This window comes from Acomys russatus, chromosome 8 (assembly GCF_903995435.1).
Source record: "Acomys russatus chromosome 8, mAcoRus1.1, whole genome shotgun sequence".
In the NCBI taxonomy this organism is placed as follows: domain Eukaryota; kingdom Metazoa; phylum Chordata; class Mammalia; order Rodentia; family Muridae; genus Acomys; species Acomys russatus.
In genome coordinates this window covers 70887056-70902115 of record NC_067144.1, presented here as the reverse complement: position 1 = coordinate 70902115, position 15060 = coordinate 70887056, and the positions used below count along the sequence as shown (strand labels likewise).

Below are 15060 nucleotides of genomic sequence, written 5' to 3'. Positions count from 1 at the left end.
TTAATTAGCATCAAAATACATCAGCGCAAGCCCCAACAGCTGGGAGTTTAGGGTTAATGGTTACCTCAGGAGTGATGTCAGTCAGTGCTGCAGTCCCCACGCCAGCTGGGGAAAGCTGAGCTGGCCTGGTGTGTGTCACCAAGGGCACCTCATGGCACACTATACTTAGCTGCCTTAGAGACTCCTAGGAGATGAGGTTGGGCCACCTCAAGCCTGGTAAAGTCCTAGTGGTCATTTTTGAGTTGAACTAAGAGCTTGACTTCAACATCTCAAGGCTTCTATTTCCAAACAGGAGAGGGAAGAAGTTGGGATTCACCACCACACCCCAACCCCACCCTGTTGGCTCTGTTTCTTAACAATTAGACTCTATTATACAACCCAACTATCCTAAACAGGAGGGAAAAGAGGTTAAGGGGAACAAGACTAAACCTGTAAGGAAATGCACGGGCACACGGCGACATGAAGGGGCCATAAAGACAGTAAAGAGGGGAAAAGGAAAGAGACCCAGTGAGACAGTTCATGACCCCACACCATTTGTGGCACACGACACAGCAATACGAAGTAACATACATGGATGAAACTCATCCCAATGGGGGAACGATAAGAAGACCTAAGGAGGATGAATGGATTGACCAGGAGAGGTCAGTGAGACTTCTGACGGTGCCCACCATAGAAGAGTGTGGTCCAGTCCCCTTTGTCACCTGAGACGCTAAGGAATGGTGCGCCCGGGATGGGAGGTGGCCAGTCTATGCTTTTTGATTCTGAGTTGCATTTTCCCTTTCAGGACTTTTGCTCTACATCAGAGGAACCTTGAAGCCCAGGATGGCCCTGTCTAACTCCACGGCCGTGCTGCCCTTTCTGACCTCGCTGTGGCAGGAGACAGCGGAACAGGGCGGCAACGTGTCCGGCCTGGCCCCGCGGAGGTCTCAGCTCGCAGGGGATAGCAAGCTGGAGGCGCTCTACATCCTCATGGTGCTGGGCTTCTTTGGTTTCTTCACCCTGGGCATCATGCTGAGCTACATCCGATCCAAGAAGCTGGAGCATTCCCATGACCCCTTTAACGTGTACATCGAGTCAGACGCCTGGCAGGAGAAAGACAAGGCGGTCTTCCAGGCGCGCGTTTTGGAGAGCTGCAGAGCTTGCTATGTCATTGAGAACCAGGTGGCCGTGGAACAGCCCTCCACACACCTTCCCGAACTGAGGCCACTGTCGTGACCCTCACACAGGCAGGCCCTGCGTGTGACAACGCGGCCTTTCTCGTCACACGCCTGCCTTGATTGTCAGAGCGCCATTGGAGGTTTGCTATTGAAAGATTGAGGGGTGGATTAATGACACAAGTTTTCTAGAACCATATTCCTTCTATAGTAGACGATTGATTTGTTCTGCAGCACCCACCCTAGTCTTTTTTTTTTTTTTTTTTTTTTAGTCTAAGAGAGTCCCAGACAATAAGAATAGAAGCTGAGTTTCCCCAAATCTCGTGACATTAGCAGCGTCACGTGGCTACGTTCTGGTGCTTCTAGTTTGTAAGCAGTTCTTAAAAGGACAGGGTCTGCTCCTCATCCTCCTTATCCGGCCTAAGGACGTTGATGCAGCTGAGGCAACTTTGACGAAAACAGCAGTATGCTCTCAGGTGGCACGGATGAAGCTGGACCCTCACTTGCCTGCACTGGCCACCTGTCAAGTCCATAAGAAGAGCCTTTAACCGCCCATCTCTGGCAGCCACAGTGCCCGCCTGTTCATCAAGCACTCAGCCAGCTAATGCAGTATCTGCCCCACCCCCTCCTCTCCGACCAGAAGGAACTATGGGAGTGCAGTGGAGAGGGGGCACCAGAGTTCACAGCCGACAAGGGCCTCTCAGGCCACCTGCGCTGAGAGCATGGGGTAAAGTCACAGAATCAGTATCCAAACACAGCGGCACCTCTGTCCTTGATGCTATTGTCTGAACTGTGACTCTGTCCTCCTCCTCTTGCCCTCCTGTCTCCCATCTGCCCTTACTACACACCTTCCCAGCATTCCTTTCCCAAACACACTCCCCACCCCACCCCTACCCCCACATGCCCCTTACAGTTTAATCTGGACAGAAATTGCTTCTTATAGGGCTAAGACAGAGGGGAGAAAGCGATTCCTTCAGAGTAGATATCCCGAGCGAGGTGTGCAGTTACCACTGGAGGGTTACCACCCAAAGGCCAGGGGAACGTGTGGGCGTGGGCACTAGCAACACATGGGACTGGCATGGCAGAGTCCTTGAAGTGATAGGTCTGACTTGTTGGATGAACTGTGTCCCTAAAACACATTTTTGAGGTTCCAACCCCCAACGCGAGTAAACGTTTCCTTGTGTGGAAATGGTCTTTAGCCACCTGCAGGTCTCAATGACTGGCTGAAGCAGGCCCTACCCAAGTAGGACACGCAACCCCATAAGAGGAGGGACACGCCAGACGTGGTGGCACATGCCATTAATCCCAGCACTCGGGAGGCAGAGGCAGGCGGATCTCTGTAAGTTCGAGGCCAGCCTGGTCTACAAAGCGAGTCTAGGATAGCCAAGGCTACACAGAGAAACCCTGTCTCAGAAAACCAAAACAAGAAAAAAAAAAGTAGAGGGACACAAGGAGACCTCCATGAGATGCCAGGGGCAGAAATTGGAATAGCAAAGATAAAGCCAAAGGAGTTCCGAGGACAGATGGCCACTGGACTCTAGATGGAAAAAAGGAGCAATTGTCCCTGTGCATTTTCAAGAATGTGAGGTCCTCCCAAGCCTTTGTTTCAGACTCCAGGCCTTGAAAACAATGCCTGCCTGTTTCTTGGGAGACTTTGATGAAGCACTCTAGTCAGCTGTCCCCTCTCTCCGACCAGAAGGAACTATGGCTGTGCAGTGGAGAAGGGGCACCCGAGTTCACAGCAGACAAGAGTCTCTCAGGCCACCTGCCCTGAGATCATGGGGGACCACTGCTGTCGGTGCCAGGCTTCTCTGGTTGCCACCTGAGCTACAAAGACCCTTTGCACCATAACACCCTGAGAGCTCACCTGCCTGGCACCCCTGGAGGGTGTAGAACCCTTCAGTGAGACACGTGTTTTGGAAAACTGAACACAGGGCTGGCAAGATGGCTTGGCACACACAGGGGAGCAGAGCTTGCTCTCCAGAACCCACGGTGGAAGGGAGGACAGACTGTAGAGAATTGTCCTCTGGTCTCCACACAATGCATGATACATATACACAGACACAAACAGGCAGGCAGACATGTGCACGCATGCACCATACACACATAAAACAGTGATAAATAAAAAAGGCTTTAATAAGACACAACACAATCTAATGAACAGCAGGCCCCAAGCAGCACTGTCTTCCAGTAGACACATTTGGCTCCATCTGATTCAAGCACTTATTTCCCATAAAGTAGGGATTCTTCTGTGTGTGTGTGTGTGTGTGTGTGTGTGTGTGTGTGTGTGTGTCTGTCTGTGTCTGTGTGTCTGTGTGTATGTCTGTGTCTGTATGTGTGTCTATGTGTGTGTTTCTGTGTTTCTGTGTGTGTGTGTCTGTGTCTGTGTGTGTGTTTCTATGTGTGCATCAGTCTGTGTGTCTGTGTGTGTGTGTTTATGTGTGTGTGTGTGTGTGTGTGTGTGTTTCTATGTGTGTGTGTCTGTGTGTGTGTGTTTCTGTGTGTGTTTCTCTGTGTGTGTCTCTGGATGTGTCTGTGGGTGTGTGTGTGCATGTCTCTGTGTATGTATCTGTGTGTGTCTGTGTGTGTGTGTGTGTGTGTCTGTGTGTGTGTTTAGGGCAGGGGTTGGGAATGTCAGCATCTGACATAGATGAGCCTCTGAATTGGTACTGTCTTTGAACCATTACTTAGGTCCCAGAATCCTTTGAACTCCAATGAATGCTCGACTCCTCCCCATCCCAGGATGTTCATGCACTTGAGAGGTCAAGAGGCCCTGGAACCCAGCTGTAGCTATTGTATCCATGGCCCCTGTGGGAGCCAAAAGCCAGATGGATTCCTGTTGCCCAGGCTGGAGGGAGGGTTTGGAGAGGGACCCAGAGTACTCGTGACTGGCTTGTGACACGCTGACTTTGATATTCCTGGCATACAGACCTCCTATCACCAGTTCGCTTTCTCCACAGGAATTCCTGTGCCTTTTAAGGCAAGGAGGTCCCCCATGCCTTGGGGCTCTCTCTGCCCTTGCAGGCCTGGGCCTCACACTCACTACCCACTGCAGACTTCTTATCACCTCCTCTCGTCTTGGGTCTTAATAAAGGGCAGGAGGGAAGAGCGAGTAAGGGGTGAAGCGAGCCACACGTGTCGCATGCCTGTTAGACTGTGACATCTGATTTCACACACATGGAGGGCAAGGGCCATGCCAGGGACCATCCTCAGTGCTTCATAGATTCTGTCCATATTTTTCATACAGTATTTTTTTTTAGGACTCTGCTTTTTGCTGTGTTAGCATTTTTTTTTTTTTTAAATTAAAACTTTTAAAACTTGATCTTGTTTTTTATTATTCAAGACAGGGCTTCTCTGTCCTGGCTGTCCTGGAACTCACTCTGTAGACCACGCTGGCCTCAAACCCACAGAGATCTGCCTGGTTCTACCTTCTAAGTTCTGGGATTACAGGCGCCACCACAGGCCACCATCTTTTTTTTTTTTTTTAAACATGACTGATTTGTTGCTGCTTTACTGTATGACTACTCGCCTGCACATATGTAAGTGTACTTCATATGCACCTGGTGTCTGTGGAGGTCAGGAGGTGTCAGAATCCCTGGATTTACAGACAGCTCTAAGCTGCCATATGGGTGCTGGGAACCAACCCAGGTGCCCTGTTGAGGATCCCATTCCTTTAACCGTTAAGCCACTTGTCCTCAACCTGCGGGTCACAATACTTTTGGGGGTGAGTGACGCTTTCACAAGGGTCATCTAAGACCATTAGAAAAACATATTTACGTTACAATTCATAATAGTAGCAGAATTACAGTTATGAAGCAGCAATGGAAATAATTTTATGGTTGGAGGTCACCACAACACGAGGACCTGTTTTAAAGGGTCGCAGCATTAGGAAGGTTGAGACCCGCTGTGTTAAGCCTTCTCCCCACGCCCCAGGGCTTCTGGGTAAACATCACTGTGACACTTTTGGAAGAGGAATGGGGCATTTGAGAGGCTTCACGGGCAGCTCCAGCAGCTTTGGAATAAGGAGTATGGGACTCCCTGGGGAAGTCAGTCAGCCATCGAGACACCGTGTGCTAGGACGGAGACTCATGGGCCTCTTTGATCAAAAGTGAGGGAGCAAAGGTCAGGTGGGGACAGTGCTTACCCAGGGAGCCCCTAGTCCTTGTGCGCTGGTTGTTGTTTTTATCAACTTGGCCGAAGCTAGAGCAAACGACCCTCAGCTGAGAAAACGGCCCCACCAGATGGATCTGCCGGCAAGTCTGCCGGGCACTGTCTTGGTTCATGGCTACTGGGAGAGGGCCCAGGCCACTGTGGGCAGTGCCATCATGGGGCAGGTGGTCCTGTGTTGTTGAATGAAACAGGCCGAGGAAGCCATGGGGAGCACACCGGCACACAGTGTCCCTCTACGGCCTCTGTTTCAGTTCCTGCCTCCAGGTTCCTGCTCTGCCTGAGTTCCTGTCTTGGCATCCTGTGGTGATGAACTGTGACTGGGATGTGTAAGATTAAAAAACTCTTTTCTCCCAAGTTGGTTTTGGTTATGGTCCTCATCACAACAATAGAAACCAAACCAAGACACTTTGTAAAAGGGGGCAGGGTGTGGAGAAAACAGGCAAATTGATGATGTGATTCTGGCTTCACATGTTGGCACTAATTTAATTATTAAACATTATTGCTAAGACTATTATTATTTTATTTCATTGGTGTGCATGTGTGGTGGTGGTGCACGTGGAAGCCAGGGTCAATGTCAAGCATCTTCCTCAATCACTTTTCCATCTTATTTTCTTTTAAGCTTGTGTATATGTGCATCAAGTGCGTGAAGTGCCTGAGGAAGGCAGAAAGAGGGCATCAGGTCCCCAGCAATTGTGAGCATGCCTGATCGTCTCCTTTACACATCTTCCCAGCCCGTCCTGCCTTCTCTCATGTCCCCCACCCCTGCATGTGCCTCCCACATCACATGCAGCCAAACCTACACTCCAGGCTTGGACCTGGACACACGTCTGCCACACCAGTCCAGTCCCCTCTGTCCCTGATTTTATTCTACCTAAGCCATTTTCAACCTGTTGGCCCAACCTGCCCACACATCCTCTCTTCCACCCTAACCTGCTCTGTCCATGTCAGGCAGAGAACTAGCAAATAAGCCTGCATGCACAGATCTCAGCGTTGCTAAAGAGAATTACCTCGAGGGTCCCCAGAACGGAATTCATTAAAGAATGCGTGCAGTTTAAAGAAGAAACAATGAAACAGCTCAATGAAATTAAGAAAAAAGAACTTAAACTAACTGAGCAAGTAATATGAAAAAAAAAAACCTTTAAAATGTACAGGAAAAGGACATACAGGAAATATTAGACACCATAACAGGCGCCGATGAGAGTGAAGAATCTCAGGCCATCGGCACAGACCAGATCTTCAACAAGACAGCAGAAGGAAAAGTCCCTAAACTAGGAAAGACAATCCCTACAAATACAAGAAGCAAACAGAACATCAAATAGACAAGACTGGAAAAAGAAAATCCCCACAGCGTGACATAGTTAAAACCCTAAGCACACAAAGAAAACATACCAAAAGAGTTGTACGAGGAAAAACACACAAAGTCATGAATGAAGGTGAAAACCCACCAGGGCAACAGCTGACTTCTCCCTGGAAACTTAGAAATCGGGAAGAGCCTGGAGCAAGGCGTTCCAAGTTCTAGAAGACCACGCAGGCCAACCTAGACTAATACACCCAGCCCAACTATCTGCCATAGCTGATGGAGAAAGAAAAACTTCCCGTGATGTAGACAGCCTAAAAAATGATGGCTCAGCTTCTCTTAGTGCAGAGTTCAGTCGCAGTGCCCATCCCAGGCGGTGCACATGCCCCTGTAACTGCAGGTACCATCTCTCTTGTATTCTTCCATGACGCCACCTACCCTGTGACACAGCCGGGGACCCTGACCGGAGGCTGAGCTTCCTGATCTTGGACTTTTAGCATCTAAAGCTCCGAGACAAATCTGTTGTAATAGCTGAGAACAGATGGACAGGGAGGTGGATGAATCTAGGAGGGGCTGGAGGGGGGAAAGAATATGACAAAATAATTCAAGAAAATTAAAGAAAAACAAAAAGAGTAGACCAAGCCACAAAGAGCCAAGTTGCCAATAGCAAGAACATTCTCGCCACTTTGCCCCTTTAAAGAATATTTTGACTGGTGAGTGCTCCATAGCTCTGCCTCATAAGGCCTTGCTCACACAGGTATACACAGGTGTACACAGGTGTTCTCTGTGTGTGCCACCCCCCCCCCCACTTCCCCCTCCTGCCCCTTCGGTGCCCTTGGGTCCCCTGACAGCTTTGCAGTTGGCTTCCAGCAGGAACCACAAACGAGAGAGACCTGCAGTATTTGTGTTTCTGAGGCCGTCTGGTTCACTCAGTACAATTACCTCCCCTTCCATCCATTGTCCATTTAACTTTCCCCTTGAGTTTGGATGTGGGTCCCTTGTGGACATTATTGTAACTCAGCAGTCTCAGCAAATGTTAGAGAGCAGCTGACAAGCTGAGAGAGTGGTTAGGGCTCTCGTCACCTGAATCTACAGGTCAGGGGGACTGCCCTGAGTCCTCATCAGGAGGTGACTCTTTATGGGACAAATGGGACATAAATCAGTACTAAGTCAGGTTAAAAGAAAAAAGCAACAACCCAGAGGGCGCCAGGACCCAGAAAATGTGCACAGCGCTGAAAGGATGGCCAGGGCTGGCTCCTAAAGCACCTGCAGCCATTGGATGCATAAAATTAATCCAAACGTGAAAAGGAGACAGGCAGAGCAGTTGTCACTGCAGTGGTCTCTGCGTCTATCTGGGCCTCCTATCACACAGATCAGACTTCTGGCTGCGGCTGCCCCCTGGTGGCAACTTTGAGGATATTTCTCTAAGCACGGAGCCCTGAGCTGTTGTTGCCAAGGGCAGGTGATGTTTTCTGAGAGCCTTTTGACCCTGTTGGGAGGTTGAAATTCTCATCAACTCACACTGTCTGGGAGACGGGACCAACTGTCCAGAAAGAAAGACACCGTCTCCAGCTGTGAGGCGAGACAGTTCCTCCGTGCATGGATCTTAGGGTCGTAGCTCAGGTTTCTGGGAAAGCCACCGAGATCCAATTGTGCAAAATCCTCACTCCTTTCTCATTCCAGGGATGCTGCTGCCATCCTCCCAAGCCTTAGGAAGATAGCCTCCGGTCCAGGCCTAAGGACCTGTTGGCTGCACAAGGAATCACGGGAGCGCTGCCTGGAGAGAGGGCTCCATCGGTGGTGCACCGCTCTAGTGGATCTGCGCTTTGTCTCCTCTCAGTCACTCCAGCCTCTGAACTTTAGCCAGCGCTAACATTTTAAGAGCACGCTCCTGTGTCCCACATTTTTACATGGTCTAGGGAATCAAAATTACGTCCTCACATTTGCAAGGCTAGCACTCTGCTGACTAGGCTACCTCCCCAAGCATGGCAGGCAAGGAGCCAGGGCATGGTAGAGGCGCTTCACAGCTCCAAGACATCAGGAAACAGTATGGACAGAACTGGGGACTGCTGTGTACCATTCAAGGGCCACCTCCAGGCCCCTACTCCCGCCAGGTGGCCCCATCCCTAGGTTCCACTGCCTCCCACATCACCAGGTGTGGAGCAAGCTTTCGAGTGATAAGCCTTTCTGTATATTTTGTAGGCCTTGGGTGTGTGTCTGCTGAGTGGCTTCTCTGCCCTCCAGTGCTCTGTGACTAGTTAATCACCCCTCTCTGTCACCCCACAACCTTTTTCTGTCTTTCCCACAGTGACGTAGTTAGAATCACACAGCACACTGTCTTTTCTGACTTCTTTGAGTCAGCAAGTTTCATAGCTTGGAAGCCCTCCTCTTCCCTTCTCCTTTTGAGAGCTGAATAATATTCTATCCTTGGAATGCACCGTGTTTTACTTATTCACTTTTCTGCTTGGAAGGGTGTCTTGGCTGCTTCCAGTCTGTGCAAAGGTGAGCAAAGCTACATAAGCATCTCTGTGTGTGCAGACTTCATGTGAACAGAAGGTTTCAACTCCCTGTGGTAAGTGCTAAGGACTTTCTTGCCAAGTCGTGGGTGAGAGCATGTTTGGCTTTGTAAGAATCCAGTGCCATCTTGCTGTGTGACTGCACCATCCATAACCCCACAAGCACCAAGTGAGAGGTCCTGTTGCCTGTGCTGCCCCAGGATTGCTGCTTCCAGGCTTCTTCATCTGGCCTTTCTGGCAGGTATGTGCCCAGCCGTGTGGTTTCGTAAGTAAAGCTTTATTGGGACACGGGCACATTCACTCACATATAAGCTATGTTGAATCCTCAGCAGGCTCGGGGACCTGGATCCTACGAACTCTGTAAAAGCCAAGTGCCTCCATAGACCTGTAACCATGCTGGGGACAGAGACCTGGGGAGGGGAGGGGCGCGGGGTCTTCCCAGCCAGACTGCCTATCTGAAACAGTGAGCAAGCGCCAGACCAACCAATGAGAAACCTGAGAGAAATAAGGTGGGCACCGATCCAGGAAGATACCTGCACTGATCTCTGGCCTTCACATGGCTACACACACACACACACACACACACACACACACACACACACACACCACCACCACCACCACCACCACCACCACCACCACCACACAAAAATGAAAACAAAAAAAGATTCTATGGACCACAAATCTAATGATCTTTCTCTTTATAGAAAGCACATGAGCTAACCTGCATTCTAGAGCCAGCCTGGTTTCCTGACTATGTGGCCAGGTAGGATTGGCTTCCTGGTGACCATGTGATGCATAGTCTGGGGTGTGTGACAAAGAAGCCAATGAGAACTCTGTCTGACTGAGGAAGCATCAGGTGGAACATACCCCACAGCTCTTTGAAAAAACATTACATCCTAAGCATAGAATTTGGTGGTGTTTATGTGTGCACATCTGCTTGGTGGTTTTTGTTTTGTTTTGTTTTGTTTTGTTTTTTTGCTAAACAAATATTATTACATGTCATGTATAAAATCCACATAGATAACCATTATTTTGAGAGCCGGGCATGGTGGCGCATGCCTTTAATCCCAGCACTCTGGAGGCAGAGGCAGGAGGATCTCTGTGAGTTTGAAGCCAGTCCGGTCTATAAAGTGAGTTTCAGGACAGCCAGGGCTGTTACACAGAGAAACTCTGTCTCGAAAAATGAAAACAAGACAAAACAAACACATTAATCATTATTTGATATAAAACATACCTCCGCCCCTGCATGGCTGCCTCAACAGAGCCCTCTAGTGAAATTGTGTGGGCTGGGCACAGAGCATCCTTCCGTTCCCCTATGTGGCATGGCCTGACTGTTATAACACATTCTCGCCACGAGGGGGCGGAGCATCCACGGGTACCTCCCGGCTCTGTGGTGCAAGAATCCTGGCCCCAATCATTATAGAGGGAGATTCCAGACTAGCATCGGAGAGGCAAGGGCGGCCTGAAATGGAGACTGAAGGCAACCTGCATGCACGATTTACTTTGTTGTCTCTTAATTTCTCTTTCTTGAGACGGGACGGAATGTTGCTTACACAGAACGTTCCTACGAGAACATGCAAATCAGACGCACAGACAGAAGGCTAGGGGGATCGGATTTAAAATGCTTGAAAACAAGAACTCCGCATCCGCATCCGCATCCGCAGAGAAGGCGGAATCCCTGTGAACGAGCGCTACCATGCTCGGTGCAGCCGCTTTACCTTACAAAATAGACTCTCCTTTTCACTGCGCGGCACACACGCGGCAGAAACAAACGGGCCATTGGAAAGGATGTAGTCGGACACAGCAAAGGGATTTCTCTCTCCTCCCAGGGATACTTTTGCACATACACGAATATACAGTGTTTGTAAGCAAGCAGTGGTCTGGCCCACACTAATGTACATCATGCTTGTTTTTCCGTCCTCCTAAGCGATACATTGAAGATTGCTCCCCCGTGCCCAGCATTCTCCGTGTTCTCTTAATACCTGCAAAAGAGCAGGCTGTGTGGAGTACACTCGCCCCGCCCCCACTCCAACCCCGCACCTCTCACCCCCACCCCTCACCTCCATCCACCCCACATCCACCCCCACCCCTGTACCACCCCCACCCACACACACCTCCCCCACCCCTGCCTGGTCCTCTTGATGGACACTAAAGTGGTTTACTGTCTTTGGCTATTACAAACAACGGGCAATGGTCACATCTGCACCAAGGTCCTGTAAACACACAGGCACCCAACACCCTAAATTCCCAGAAGATGACTGATGAGCTAGAAGGTATGCGTGCTATAAATTTTAATTGTGCCCATTGTCCTTAATAGCGTTAGTGATAACAGGTGACTTCTATGGGCTGTTGTGGTGTGAGATCCAGTTGATAGACCGTCTTCTCTCAGTTGCAAGCAGTGACATGAAATGTCCTCAGAAAAGACAGGGTGAGGGGTTGAAGGCTCATCAGTGTTAAAGCATGTCCTAGCATGTGCAAGATCTTCTAAACACACAGGATGGAGGGACTAGTTGTTCATACCCTCAAGTCTTCTATCAAGAAACTTAGTTTTTATGAAATTGATCTCACCCTGTCTGTCTCTGTGTCTCCATGTTTCTGTCTGTGTCTCTGTGTCTCTATCTGTGTCTTGTCTCTGTCTCCCTCGGCTGTGAGTACATGTGTGCCTGTATTATGTGACCCTCCCTTTCTCTGGATCACCTCCCCCAACCTTAGTACCATTTTTGAAAAGGTCACTAGATTTGCAATTATTAAAATGAATCTTTGTGGGCTGGAAAGATGGCTCAGTGGTTAAGAGCACTGGCTGCACTTCCAGAGGTTCTGAGTTCAATTCCCAGCAACCACATGGTGGCTCACAACCATCTATAATGAGATCTGGTGCCCTCTTATGTTCATGCAGACAGAACAGTATATACATAATAAATAAATAAATAAATAAATAAATACTTTAAAATTTTTTTATTTTATTAATTTATTCATATTACATCTCAACAGTTATCCCCTCCCTTGTATCCTCCCATTCCTCCCTCCCTCCCATTTTCTCCTTACTCCCCTCCCCTATGACTGTGACTGAGGGGGACCTCCTCCCCCTGTATATGCTCATAGGGTATCAAGTCTCTTCTTGGTAGCCTGCTATCCTTCCTCTGAGTGCCATTAGGTCTCCCCGTTCAGGGGACTTGGTCAAATATGAGGCACCAGAGTTCGTGTGAAAGTCATATCCCACTCTCCACTCAACTGTGGAGAATGTTCTGTCCATTGGCTAGATCTGGGTAGGGGTTTGAAGTTTACCGCCTGTATTGTCCTTGGCTGGTGCCTTAGTTTGAGCGGGACCCCTGGGCCCAAATCTGCCTATCATAATGTTCTACTTGTAGGTTTCTAGGACCCTCTGTATCCTTTTATTTTGCCATTCTCCCATGCTTCTCTCATCTAGAGTCCCAATAGGATGCCCTCCTCTCTGTCCCAGTTTCCTGGTTAGTGAAGACTTTCGTGGGACATGCCCCTTGGGCTAGTATGCAGATATAAGTGAGTATATACCATTTGATTCTTTCTGCTTCTGGGTTAACTCACTCATTATGATCATTTCTAGTTCAATCCATTTGTCCACAAAGTTTGGGAATTTCTTGTAATAAATACTTTTTAAAAACAGTAAAATCTCATATATAAAAAACAAATCTTTATGGGGCTGGTAAGATGGCTCAGTATAAATCACTTGCTGAGTCTGCAGAGGGGACCCCTGCACCCACAAGCAAGCCTGCACAGCACTGGGTGCCTATGATCCCAGAGCTAGGGAGCCAGACAGGCAAAGGCTCATGGGAACATTCTGTGTTTGTTGTCACTCTCTTGTGGCTGCCATTGACTCTATTGAGTCTTTGCATTGGGAACTGGCTTTGCTGTGGACAGTAATGAGATTTTCCTCTTTCATAGACATTGACCCACGGGGACATCCATGGTCCACGTCTGGGAACGCTTCTCTCCGGGAGTCCAGTCAGCTTCCGACGTCATCTGCCTGTTTCAGTGTCAGAAGAACGAAGCAGTTCAGCTGTGTGGTCTTACAGTCCATAGATCGTAGATCGCTCAGAGAGATTTTGTTACTTTGTTGTTGGAATTTTCTTAGCTTTGCACGGGAGTTCAACTTTTCCTTGTAAATCTTGTATCAATTTGCATATACTGATTGAAATGAGGCTCTTAAATGCTGCATCTTTGTAAGTCTATCAATCTGTTTACCTCTCCCCCCCCCCCCCTTTTTCTTCCCCCCCCCCCCCACAATGCCCCCGCCCCAAAGCTTGGAGAAAACAGGAACCATTTAAAATACTCTTGCTAGGACTTCTGGGCTGGTCTGCATCCCTCATCTGTGGAGACGACCCCATGTTGTTGAGAATCTGTGGTAAATCACCGTGTCGTGGGTTTCTGAATACCAAACAATCTTTCTATAGATCTCTTGTTGTCACTGCTTGGGACAAGACGGCACTGTGTAGCTTAGGCTGCTGTTGAACACAGAGTCCTCGCCTCTGTTTCTGGAGAGCTGAATTCCAGGCAGGAGTGCCGATGCCTGGCTTTCTCCACAGTCCTGGTTTCCTTGTGGGTGTTAGAGAGGGAACTGGGGCTGATATGCACAGTGTGTGCCCAGCTCACGTCATCCGGGCTCCTACCACACAATGTTTCCTTCTAAACCCTGGTATCATGGTGAGTGTGGGAGGTTATCACTGATAGCCTAAGCTTCATTGAAATAAATTAAGAGATTTAATCCTTTCTTCATGATGTCTAGTGTTAAAAAACAAACAAACAAACAAACAAACAAACAAACTGTGGTACCACATGATTCTCTGGGGCTGATTTTCAAAGCTTCTTTTTTCTTTGTTATTTTTTTCCCATTTTCTCTGATAGCTAATATTTTCTGAATTTCAAATTTTCTTTGGGAGTTAGTCTTGATAATTTACATTTTTCTGGGAACCATTCATTTGGTCCAGAGTTTGAAATCCAAAGAGAACGGAGCAGGGGCTGTGTAGGGCATGTGACATGACTGCACCTGGGGTTCACCCTTCGCTTATTACTTTTGTATTTGTTCCTTCTTTATTTCTTATTAGGGAAGTTAATCCGCTGCTCGTTTGATATTCCTCACCCCCAAGGAAGTCAGCTCTTAGGTGGATTAGTAGTTTTTCTGGGTTCTGCTCTTACACTCTCTAATTTTTTTTTTAATCAGCTCTCATCAGGTGTGCCTTTGTATATTTTCCCTAGCCCCCTGGAATTCGTGCTTAATGTTAAATGCAAAGGCTGTTGACTGTTTTGATCTGCATGGATGTGGTAAGCAGAGCTGGACAGCCCACGGGGCTTCCTCGGCCCCTTCCCACCATCCTTTTTCTGCCTCAAGCCCCTGGCAACCGCCGCACTGCTTTCTGCTCAGTGGATTTTGCCTTTCCTAGAAGTTGGTGGTGTCTCCATGCCCTCGGCGGTGCTTCTGAGGTCCCTGCATGTTTGTTTCTGAGCAGCATTTCTCTGTGAGGATATCCTGCACAGTGGACGAAGACTTATTATTTCTGATTTTGGGATTTTACTACTATAATCAATATCAATGTGGATTTTCTGTACAAGTGCTGTGAACATGCCTAAGAGTAGAGTTATTTGTAAGGTATTCCTGTAACTTTATAAGAAATTGCTAAATTCTTTTTCAGTGACTTTCACTAGCAACCCAGGGGAGTTCCTGTTTTGTTTCTTTAAATTATTTTATGTGTATGGGTGTTTTGCCAGCAAGTATGTCTGTGCACAACATAATGGGCCTGGTGATTGTGGAGGCCAAAAAAGGACATCGGATCCTCTGACTCTGGGGCTACAGAGGGTTGGGAATCATCTGTACAGAGGTTCATATTTGGTGCAGAGATGGGAAAAGGGACCAACCAGTACACTCTCCAGCCCAGGACGTCAGTTAACG

The 15060-nt window shown here is 48.5% G+C and overlaps 1 protein-coding gene across 1 annotated transcript; it reads left to right on the top strand.

Moving 5' to 3' along the window:
- Window positions 1–768: 768 nt before the first annotated feature.
- On the top strand, window positions 769–1238 carry Kcne1 (potassium voltage-gated channel subfamily E regulatory subunit 1). Its single transcript, XM_051150501.1, has one exon. It carries the CDS (start codon window positions 823–825, stop codon window positions 1213–1215), a length of 393 nt encoding a protein of 130 aa, XP_051006458.1. The 5' UTR covers window positions 769–822; the 3' UTR covers window positions 1216–1238.
- Window positions 1239–15060: the final 13822 nt, after the last annotated feature.